At 37.0% G+C, this 12375-nt stretch overlaps 1 protein-coding gene across 1 annotated transcript in view; it reads left to right on the top strand.

Moving 5' to 3' along the window:
- Positions 1 to 12375, top strand: part of ATIC (5-aminoimidazole-4-carboxamide ribonucleotide formyltransferase/IMP cyclohydrolase) — a 67948-nt gene that overhangs the window by 17175 nt on the left and 38398 nt on the right. The window contains exons 5-11 of the mRNA XM_081332996.1: positions 134 to 222; positions 5669 to 5820; positions 5935 to 6091; positions 9948 to 10073; positions 10394 to 10501; positions 10877 to 10962; positions 12088 to 12177. Coding sequence (XP_081189122.1) covers positions 134 to 222; positions 5669 to 5820; positions 5935 to 6091; positions 9948 to 10073; positions 10394 to 10501; positions 10877 to 10962; positions 12088 to 12177 — 808 coding nt within the window. The remainder of the gene's footprint in view (positions 1 to 133; positions 223 to 5668; positions 5821 to 5934; positions 6092 to 9947; positions 10074 to 10393; positions 10502 to 10876; positions 10963 to 12087; positions 12178 to 12375) is intronic.

The raw sequence follows: 12375 nt of genomic DNA on the forward strand, positions 1-12375 counted from the left end.
CAGGGATAAAATAACAGTTGCATTACATTGAGACAAGATAAAAAATTATTTTGTTGGCAGAGAGTCATGCAAATGACACTTGTGTCTTTTGAATTTAATTTAAAGTTAAATGCTTCCATGCTTCTTTTTTTAGAATTGTAGTTTGCAATCTATACCCGTTTGTCAAAACGGTGGCCTCCCCAAATGTTACTATACAAGAAGCTGTTGAACAGATTGATATTGGTAAGTCAGTATGGACTATGTATTATAAACATATTTTGCTTTGAGTCACTACTTTGTTGATACCATCACCTCTTAAGTGAAAGTAGTCTTCACATATTGTGTTCATATATACTTTCTCCCATTGACCTTCCCATTTTTGTTGCATGATACTCTGCTAAGGAAAGATTTGGAATTATTAAGTTAAAAGGGCCATGTAGGCCACTGAGTCCTAGCCTCTGCTCATTAATGCTCTGCTCAGATCAGAGCATCCCCAATATGTGGTTTCATTAAGGTAAAATAGTTCTGCTATTGAACAACTTTTGCTGTTATAATTGTTTTCTAGCATTTAACTGGAATCTTTCTTCTTGGAACTTAAGTCCATAATTTTGCATCCTGCATTGCGGAGCAGAATTTTAGTCTTGATCATCCAGTATTTGAAGAGCACCGTCATGTCCCTCCTTGGCCGTCTCTTCTCAAGGTTCCTCCAGTGTGTCCTCATTAGCTTTCTTGGTCTCTTTTTCTCCATTTGAACATAGGAGGTTTAAATTCATTCAGAGTCAAGAGAGATAGTAGTTATATGTCAGTCCTATTATTGCACCTTATTCTTTCCCTGGTGAAATGGATAGAAGTGAACAAAAATGAAGTTAAAAAGTGCTAACATTTCTTCCATACTTGACAACATTTTGCCATATTCAGCTCCTCTCTTTATTAACTTCTCCTGCCTACTTATTATTCTTGGAATTCACTTTGTTAATATCCAGGATACATGTTTACTGTTTTCCTTGAAATCAAGAACTAAGCATTACATGATATTCTTCTTCCTGGTACTTTCCTAATGGTCAGTAAGAAGTGAAGGGTAGCTAAACCTCTTCTGGCTTCTTCCATCTTATGAAAGAGAAAGTTATCAGCAACTTTCCTAAAAGAACCATATACAGCGAGGGGAAAACTTATTTGATGCCCAGCTGAATTTGTCAGTTCTCCCACTGACAAAGAAATGATCAGTCTATAATTTTAATGGTAGGTTTATTTTAACAGTGAGAGACAGAATAACAACAAAAAAATCCAGAAAAAACATTTCAAAAAAAGTATAAATTGATTTCAATTTTAATGAGTGAAATAAGAATTTGATCCTCTATCAATCAGCCAGATTTCTGGCTCCCAGACATCTTTTATACAGGTAACTAGCAATCAATCAATTGATCAGAAGCACAATTGATCAGACCTACACAAGACTGGAATGGGCTACAGGACTTATCGCCAAGCAGCATCACACAAAAAGAAACTAGCCCAACATACCAAAAAAACTACTGCAAAAGACAAATTAGAAACAAAAATATAAGCAAGAAAATGGAAAGAGAACACTTATCCGACCCTGATAGATTATATCCCAGAGTTCTGAAGGAGCTGGGACAAAATCCCTCCTGAGATGTGTGCAAACCTGGTAGCTAACTATAAGAAAGGTCTGACCTCTGTGATTGCCAACAAAGGTTATGCCACCAAATACTAAGTCATGTTTTCTGAAGGGGTCAAATACTTATTTCACTCATTAAAATGCAGATCAATTTACAATTTTTTTGAAATGCATTTTTCTGGATTTTTGTTGTTGTTATTCTGTCTCACTGTTAAAATAAACCTACCATTAACATTATAGACTGATTTCTTTGTCAGTGGGCAAATGTACTAAATCAGCAGGGGATCAAATATTTTCCCCTAACTGTATTGCAGTTTGTCTTCCAAAGTATATTATGGAAATTAGAATCATTACTATTTTGTATCTTTTTCAAATATATGCTGATAGTAAAGTATTGCGGCAACAATATGAACTCCAGTGGTGCAAAATATTTTTTATATCTCAATTTTGGTTTACAGTTTTAATCCTTTGCTTGGGTATCATAGAGAATTGTTTTCGTCTTTCTTTGATTTGGTAAATCCTCTCTCATCAGTTGAGAGAGTCAATCCTTTGACTTTTTCAGTAACTTCTACAAGCTTGCACATGCTACAAATGTATGCCAGATTGTTTCCTGCAGGAACAGATCTGTGCCACAAGCACTGTAGGCATGACAACAGATTCCCATATCTTCACAGTTGTTATTTCAGGTTCCACTAGTAGAAGGATTTTGTTTGTTTTTGTTCCCTTATCAGGTTAGCCAAGTGCATGCAGTTAAATTAGAGGAAAATACCTTCAGGAATTTTCTTGCCAGTTTGCTTTGACAAACTGCAGTTAGTGCACCCCTGTTTGCTTGTTAACTTATTGTAGTATGGAGATATATTAAATAAAAAAATAAATATATGCATTGCTGTGATTTGCATTTAATAGAATTAAAATGCCTGTGAAGACTTTTGATTGAGGCAGATTACTTGATATCAATGTCATGAATCACTGTTTTCATTGGATCAGATTTTGTGAGATTGATTTGTTTTTAAAGGGGTACTTTTTGAAATAGTTGCTTACGTTGACAGAATTGAGTTTGTCTGAAGTGTTCTTTCCGAAGTCTGAGTTTTCTGAGACTAAGTATTCATTTGTATGTTTCCTTTTTTTTTTTATTGAAAAGTTTTAAAAATACAGTTTTCCTTTAAAAAACCCCCTTCCCCCTCCCTACCTCCCCTCCCTCCCTCCCCCCTTCCCCCCCCTCCCCCCCTCCCTCCTCCCCCCCCACCTCCCCCTAACCCCCCTCCCCCCCCGGACTTCCCAGAGCTAAATACAAGGTATATATATATAAAAAGGCAATCATAAACAACCATATACTAACAACTATAAATTCTAAAATCCATCACTCTCTAACTTATATAGGATCAAACAAAACTTAGCATTATTAAATATATATAGAAGACAAAATAAAAAAAGAAAAAAGAAAACGAAAGAAGACTTATTCAAATGCTAGATAAAACTTCTTGACCCTATACTTATTCTGGATAAACTCAATCCATTTTCTCCATTCCATAATATAATGTTCTTGCGAGTAATCTTTCAAATAGGCCGAAATCTTCGCCATCTCTGCCAAGTCGGAAACCTTTAAAATCCACTCTTGTATAGTCGGCAGTTCCTCTTTCTTCCAATATTGACCTATCAAAAGTCTTGCTGCCGTAACTAAATTCAGCATCAACTTAGAGTCCACAACTGTAGCGTCAACAATTATTCCCAACAAAAAAAATTGCGGACAAAACTTTATCCTCCGTTTAAAAATCTTCTGCATATTCCACCAGACTTTTATCCAAAAAGCCTTGACCTTTTTACATGTCCACCATATGTGAAAATATGTTGCCTCTTCATCACCACACCTCCAACATTTAGGCTGATAATTCGGATACATACTTGCAAGCTTTTTAGGATCTAGATGCCATCTATAAAACATTTTGTAAAAGTTCTCTCTTAAACTTTGAGCTTGAGTGAATTTTACATTCCTCACCCAGATCTTTTCCCACGTGTCCATTGTAATAACTTCCTGAATGTTTTGGGCCCATTTTATCATACAATCCTTAACAAGCTCTGTTTCTGAATCGATCTCTATCAATGCAAGATATATCCGTTTAATATGTGCTTCATTTGTATGTTTCCTGTATAATAACGCAGTTTACACAGTTCCCATAATAACATGGTTCAGATATCAATGAGTGATATTTGTGTTCCAACAGTATTCTGTCCTCTCTTCATTTTCCTCTTATTGACATGTTTAGGCCTCAGTTCCACTGAAATAGTCAGCTTGTGATTGGTATATGTGCATAGACTACAAGTGGAAGTTAATGTGTAGGTAATTCCCCCCCCCCCGTTATATGTGCACATTTTTTGCAAATCAGAAATTTAATGAAAGAATATTTAAGCATGATTTTATAGTATTGCACAAACATTGATGAACATTTTAGTGGGAGGCACATTTTTTCTTCCTTAGAGAAAGGAGGCAGTCACAACTTTTCTTCCTTGTGCTTCAGTTTGCCAGAAAGGGATTCAAACACATCTTTATAGTTCTTTTTCTTGTTTCCTAGACTCAGCCATGGATCTGTTGGTCCTGCCAGGCTTGTATTCTTTTTCAGGTCCTCACAGACCAGGTGGCATGTCTAATGGCTTGACACATTTCCAGTGTCGTAGCTTAGCTGTTGGCTTTCTTTCTGTTTTGTCACTCTTCCTGGGACATCTATGATGACCATAGCTGCATCTTAGTCAGTATGCTCTGGTGTTGGCATGGTTTGCTTTTGAAATGTTGCTCACTCTTAGGGGAAGGCAGAATTCCTTGATCCTTGATTCAGACAAAATGATTCCTCTGGAAACCATGAAACAAATATTTATGGTAGACTTTTTACAAAAGTTATTAGCATTATTTTGAGAAGACAATTCAGAAATGGTTGCAGAAATATTTGTGTGGGTTTTACTAGTAATGCAGACTTTTGAATTACTGGGAGGCTGACTGCAATACAGGTAGTCGTAGCTTTGTGTTTAAGGACTGTTCAAAGTTACATCAGTCTCAAGAGAGGGTGCTTTATGGTCTGTAAAACACTTCTGGCCATCTTAAAATGTCATACCAGCCACTCCACAATCACATGGCCACATTTTTGGTGTTTCATAACCTGTTTGCACTTATGACTGTTTGCCAAGTGCCCCATGATCATGTAATTACCATTTGCAAACTTCTCTGCTGGCTTCCCTAGAAAATCAATGAGGAAACTGGCAGAGAAGGTTGCAAGCCACTGCCACCTGCCAAGAGAACTGCTTGACCCCTCTATTGAGCTGCAAAACAGGGGCTTGAAACCTGAAAATCTGAGTCCCTTTTTTGCAGCACTGTGAAGGCATTCTCTTCCACACAGACAGGAGAGTTCAGCCCCTCTGAAACTTTCTAGCCATCTTTCCAGTGAACGCTGCTCTCAAGGCTACAAAGATTTGTAGACTTCAGAAAGATGACATTTTCTAGCTTTCTAGCAATTGGAAAGACTAGAAAGGTAGTGAACACCACCATTCTGAAGACTAGGAGGATTTCTAGCCTTTAGAATGATCGTGTTTGCTAATTTTCTAGACTTCCTAGGCTCAGAACACTAGTAAATGTGATCATCCTCCTGATAGTTTGGAAGGTACCCTATCCAAAACACACATTCATAAAAGAAGCCTTCCAAGATTGTGAGAATGGGGCTTGCCTGCAGAAAAAGGCAAAGGTAAGTGGACCTAGCATATTGAGGTGGGGAGAGGATCCGACCCTCCCAACCATGGTAGAGCAGGCAGAGAGCTCTTCCCTTGGAGCTCAGCTTAGCAACCTGTGCAATTGCTTAATACTGCAACTGGGAGAGCTCGGGTTGCAGTTGTTGAGTGAAGCAATCACGTGTCACTTAACTGCTTCCCACAATGTCTGAGATTCTGATCCAGTCATGGTCAGAAGTTGAGGACTATCTGTACTTGAGCTATAAATTGTAGATGTGAAAGGTAGTGAGTTCTATATAATAAATGCTGAATATGATGTTTTCTGTGCTTCCATTTTTACCACAGGAGGTGTTGCTTTACTGAGAGCTGCAGCAAAGAATCATGCCCGGGTGACAGTTGTTTGTGATCCTGGAGATTATACTAATACAGCAAAAGAAATGAAAAGCTTCTCTGATAATGATACCAGTTTGGAAACTCGGCGTCAGTTGGCTTTAAAGGTAAAGTGTACTTATGACCACCTATATAATGCGCCTGTTATATGGAGAATTTTCATATTTTCATAGTTTTTAAACTACTTTCATGACAGCTGCATCTCTCTCACACTTTTGTAGGCCTTTACTCACACTGCTCAATATGATACAGCAATTTCTGACTACTTTAGGAAAGAGTACAGCAAAGGAGTATCTCAACTTCCACTGAGATATGGCATGAATCCCCATCAGATTCCTGCTCAACTCTATACTTCAAGGCCTCAACTTCCTCTCTCAGGTAGGAGGCACTCAAAATCCACTCTGAAGGCACTCCAGCAGGATCATTAATAAATAGCAATATTGTTCAAAAATATTATGTTGCTGTAGTCATAACTAATTTTATCAGGTAGGTCAAACCCATTATTTTCATTTCCTAATAGCTTAAGCTTAAAACTACTTACGTTTTGAGTTTATATCTCCAGCACCTGATGAGTAACTGCTATATTGATGATCTGGCTAAAGTTTTGTTATGTGAAGAACAGAACAAATGCCCAGAAGACCCCCATTTTCAAAAGGGCAGGGGAAAGAAGAATTCCAGGAGCTAAAGGCCAGTCTGACCTCAGTAACCAGGAAATTTTTAGAGCAAATCATAAAGAACTCAGCCTGTAAGCACCTTCAAAACAATGTGGTTATGAAAGCAAAGCATCTGACAGAATTCTCCATGGTATTCTGAAATGTGAAATGTGTGCTAGATTGCAGATGTGTACATAGCCGAGTAGAAAATTGTACTCAAAAATGCTTATTTGTCAAGCTAATGTGAAATGTCAAATGCAGAGCCACAAAGTTCAGTCTTGGATTCTGTGCCCTTTGACAATTATTAACAACATGGATGAGGACATCGAGAGAAGTTTTATCAGATTTGCAGATGACCCAAAATTAATTGGGATAACTAGTGCCCTAAAAGAAAAAATGAAATTCAAGTAATCTTGAGAAGTTAGAAAAATGAAGTAAGAAAATGAGATTTAAGAGAGGCAAATGCAGAGGTTTTCACATAGGAAACAGAAATCAGATGCACTGGCATAGGATAGGCCACCTGAAAGCAAGACAAGAAGCAATGGACAGAAACTAATCAAGGGGAGAAGCAACCTAGAACTAAGGAGAAATTTCCTGACAAACAATTTAGTAGTGGAACAACTTGCCTCCAGAAATGGTGGAAGCTCTAACATTGGAGGTTTTTAAGAAGGGATTGGACAACAATTTATCTAAAATGGTATAGGGTTTCCTGCTTGAACAGGGGTTGGACTAGAAGACCTCCAAGGTCCCTTCCAATTCAGTTATTTTGTTATACTGTTGTTATTCTGTTTAATAAAAGCAAATATGTTGTTGGTGGCAGGATTAGAGCTGATTCTAAAATCTGATTCCCAGTTCTTTGTACCAGTAAAGACAACACAATCTAGTTGCTAATGTTGGACTATGACTGGCTAGACACAGATTCAGATTCAAGTTTACTGAAATACTTTTTTTCCAATAAGTGTCTCTAGGTTTAACTCTTCTGCTTCTGAATTATGTATGAAAATGGTATTGCTTATTGTCAGCTGCTGTAAAAAACTTGATAATTAGATTTAGATTTCACTTGTATTTTTCTTCTCTGATCAGAACATTGGGAAAAAAGCTTCTTGGAACTCTGGAATGTAAAGTTTATACATGTACTTTTAAATCTTAGTTTTACCTAGAAGTATTTTAAATCAATAAAACTTCAATCCTCATAGAATATAGAATAAATTTATAGATACATTTAACATTTAGCTCTTTTTCCATACCCAACTGTTCATATACGTTTTTGAACTCTAATGATATTACTGTAGCTCTACCGTTATTCTCATCCCTACCTCTTTTTTTCTTTCACCATCCCCTCAGATAGTAACTTTCAAATTTCAATCCTAAGAGAGATATCTGCATTTGAATTATACTGTATGTTTGTTAGCTAAATAATCCTATTCTGCAGTTTGTTGCTGAATGAGTAAAGAGGCTAATGGGAACATAACTTGGGAGCACTGTTCTGCTAATGTGTAATTGCCTTAACTTGAAACAAGCTAGACACAATTCCTATTCCTCTTTAGAAAACTGTACAGGGATAAGAGTATTTTCTTCAGGCATCTAGAAGATGTCATAGAGCAGGGGTGTCAAACTGCCGGCCCGTGGGCCAGATGCGTCACACGTAAGCCGCACCCAGCCCATTGCTGGCAATGGCAAAACTGTGCCGATACATTACGTGACGTCGCAAATTTGACATGTCTGTCATAGAGTGTCTCAAGAGGGCAGAAAAAGTTCTCCACATTTCTGCTGGTTCCTTTTTATGTTGGATACCTTCTGTAAAGATAAAAAATGAGCTTAATCAGTTAGTTGACATAACTTAGCTAAGCAGAAGTAAGAACAATCACTAACTTATAGCCAGTAGGATTAATATATGGAGCTTATGTGGAGAACCTGTATTCTTTTTTGAATGTAATTTTTAGTAAAAAATTTAAAAAGAAAATAAAAGCTAACATCAACTAAAAGCTAACATCAAGTAAGAAAGAAAAAAGAAAAAGACAGCAAAGAGAAACCAAAAACAAGAAAAAAAAAAAGTTGAAAGAAAAATATAAAGTGGTTTCCAATATTCTTTACTGCAGTTATAAGTACAAATATACTTTGACTTCTTTCGCTAAAGTTACATAGTATTGCTGTTCTTTCAATAATCTATCCTGTTTAATCATCAAAACCATAAGTCAAAAGTTCATATTTTATTTTTATGCAAAGTCCATAAGAGGCTTTCAGTCAGCATTAAATACAGATATTGTCTTTTCTCTAATCAAAGAAATTAATTTATCCATTTCAGCAAAATCTGTCAATTTCACCAATCATTCCTCCATAGTGGACAGTGTGGAATCTTTCCATCTCTGTATACAGTACTGCTGAAATAATACTACTGAAATAATCTTCCAATACATGGCTATGTATTAATCCTACAAAGAATAGTTCTGGCTTCAGCAGAATATTAATTTTTAAAATTCTATCAAAGTATATGTTCGAATCTAATTTTCTTTAGTTTTTTACACCAGGAGTGATAAAATGTATCTTCATGTTGTTCACATTTCAAAATACATTTGAAGTATCTTTATACATTCTAAAAAATTTATCTGGCATCGTGTGGCAATGATACATGCTTTTATAAAAAAAATCTCTTTTAACCACATCCTCTCCTATTGATCCATCTATATATTATAACCAAAATTGATAGTCCACTTTATTATATCTTCTGTATCATCCTGTTCTCTCTCTGTTTCAAATTTTAACAAAAGCTTGTACATTTTAGCAATTACATATTCATCAACAGTACTCAATTATATTTCAAATTCTGATTTACTTTGCTTTACACCATAAGTCTTTCTATCCATTTTAAATCTTTCAGATAACTGTAAATGGGAGAACCATTGACAACTGCAGGTAATCCTCGGCTTACTACAATTCGTTTAGTGACCATTCAAAGTTAATATTGGAACTGAAAAAGTGACTTACGACCATCTTTCACACTTATGACCTTTGCAGCATCCCCATGGTCTTGTGATTTGCATTTGGATGCTTGACAAGTGGTTCATATTTATGCCCGTTGCTGTGTCCCAAGGTCATGTGATCACTTTTTGCAACCTTCTGACAAACAATGGGGAAGCCAGATTCATTTAACAACTGTGTTACTAATTTAACAACTGCAGTGATTCATTTAACAAATGTGGCAAGAAAAGTTGTAAAAATGAGAGAAAACTCACTTAACAAATTCCTCACTTAGCATAAATTCTGGGCTCTTGTGGTTGTAAGTCAAGGACTACCTGTATATCCTTCTGCTATAATTGTTCTTTCAATTTGATTTTAAATTCCCTTTGATAAATGTCCAATAAGTCCTGATATGTCAACCATTTATCTTTATTACCACTTCTTTTTTACAATATGCTTCTTGAGCTAAGATCCATAAAGGGATTTTCAGATAGTCTGAGTTTATAGCTGTTCACAACAGTGTTCTGACCTGGATTGATGGCAGATGTAGTGTACACGAGCTTGTTGTGCCTTCTTGCAAGAATGGCTTTTATAGCTGAGTGAGCCTTTTCATCTCTTCACAGTTCTGAATGGTTCCCCAGGGTTTATAAATCTGTGTGATGCTCTGAATGCCTGGCAGTTGGTCAGGGAGCTGAAGCAAGCATTGGGGATTTCCGCTGCCACTTCATTCAAGCACGTCAGTCCAGCAGGTAGTACTGAATTTCCAAGTTCTTGTCTGGTTGCTTACTGGTGTATTTTCTTCAGAGAGCATGTTGGCACACATTTTAAGAGATGCTCCATTTCTGAGATGGTCCTGTAAAAAACATATCAGGGTTTTAGCTAAAGAAATTGACTTTCTAACCAAGTTGTGTATAATGTTATGAAAAATAATGATGTGCATTACATAAGTGGAATAGAAACAATCATTATGGGCCTCAGGACAACATGTGAAATAACGTTATAGTTTTGTAACTTGAGAAGTCACTTTCAGACTTCTGAAAAGTGGCTCTTACTGTCTTTCACTTACTAGGTGCCGCTGTTGGTGTGCCCCTCACTGAGGAAGAAGCTGAGGTCTGCATGGTGCGTGACTTGTACCCAACTCTAACACCCTTGGCAGCCGCATATGCCAGAGCAAGAGGTCAGTGGGGTCTCAAAACAGGACCATGTTTTCATTTAACATTCTGGTTATAATTACTGCTCTTCCTGTCTGTATAATGATGGCCAAACTGTTTAAGGCTTACTTGGCATTTTCTCACATCTGACTTATAGAAATGACTGACAACCTCATCCTGTTCAGTTACTTTATCAATGCCAGTTGCTATGAAGTAGTTGAAAGATACCTGATTTGTCAAGCAGCAAATAGAGAAACAGCATCTACTTATTTTAAAGCTCTACAATGAATGGATCCAGCCTGGCCGGGTTCCATCCAGTTGCTGTGTTTTTTCTTCTATATATAAAACATGGGTCTTACTCAATGAGAGTTTCTCAGTTTGGAAACATTACTTTTTTCCAGGTGCTGATAGGATGTCATCTTTTGGAGATTTCATTGCTTTATCTGATATCTGTGATGTTCCTACAGCTAAGATCATTTCCAGGGAGGTCAGTAACTGGCATTTTCTCCTGCAGTCATAATTGCAGTTGAAAATAACTCTTATCAATGTATGACTGCCCAGAGTCACCTTGTAATTAATAAAATAAATAATGACAATGCATTTGGGGATAGTTGGGAGACTTCATGGGTCAAAAGGGTGTCTTAACCTTTGTGAAACATTTAAGAGATTGATTTTCTCTTCCCCCCCCCCGTCCCTTAAATAAGGCTATTTTTGTCCATCCCCCCCCCAACAACCAATACACAAGCTGTAAACTTGCATGAGATCAGAACATCATGGCTACATACCCTGTTGCTCTAATAATGCTCCTAGCCACAGTAATTATGTGCTCCTGCATTAGATGATTGATAGTATTTATAACAAAGAAGAAATTGGGAAAGTATTGCTTTCAAAGATGGAATTGAAAAAGGACTTTATGAAAGTGAAAAGAAACCCACAAAATGCTGAGAAGAGTTGACTTGTGCATTGCTGGTTAAGGGCTTCCAGAGTAGGCAATTCCAGTATGGGTTGAGGGAGCATATTAGGCTCTTTCTGGTTGCATGACTCCAGTGCAGACTGCAGGGAATTGTATAGCACGCTTAGAAGGCAAGAAATCTACTTAGAAGGCAAGAAATCTACAGCCAGCCCAAAGGCTTCTCAGTGCTCACAGAACTTCTAGGTTGTGAGAAGCCCCACAGTGTATACCAAGATAGGACTTTGGGTCCACAGCCAGCAGCAAAGGAATGGCTTTGCATGGAGTATAGCTACTGAACACACACACACACACACACACACACACACACACACACACACACACACACACACCTCTATTTTGCAAATCTGGTTGCCTTCACTGTTCAAACTATTGTGATGAAGTAAATTTGTGCCATACATTTAAGTAAAATGTTGCCTGACAAAATGTTCAGAGTACCAGTCAGTCAAACCTCCAAATTCTTCATTCTATTTCCCCTCCTCTGATTTTTCTCTATTCTCTCCCTCCAAATTCAGTCCTTACTGGTTCTTTTGAGTTTCTCCTTAATTAGTATAATTCTGGTTGCTCCTTTGTAGTGTATACAAATATTGCTGTTTCTGCTGTTTCTTGTCCCACGTGATGGTTTAACCTTTATTTGTGTAGGTGTCTGATGGGATTGTGGCTCCAGGCTTTGATGAAGAAGCCCTCAAAATTCTATCCCAAAAAAAAAAAGGCAATTACTGTGTACTCCAGGTCAGTGTTTTATTCTTGAGTATAATTGATTTAAATCTGTGCTTCCCAGTCTAAAATCTGATTTCTTGATTTGCCTGTTCTAAACGTTTTCGTACAAACTAAGATAAAAAGATATGAACTCTCTTTCTTAAACCTCTTTAAACTGCTTGCAATGGTTTTTCTATTAGAGCTTCAAATTTTTTTATTGTTAGTATAGTA

The sequence above is a fragment of the Vipera berus genome (genome assembly GCF_964194415.1).
Source record: "Vipera berus genome assembly, chromosome: 1".
Lineage (NCBI taxonomy): Eukaryota > Metazoa > Chordata > Lepidosauria > Squamata > Viperidae > Vipera > Vipera berus.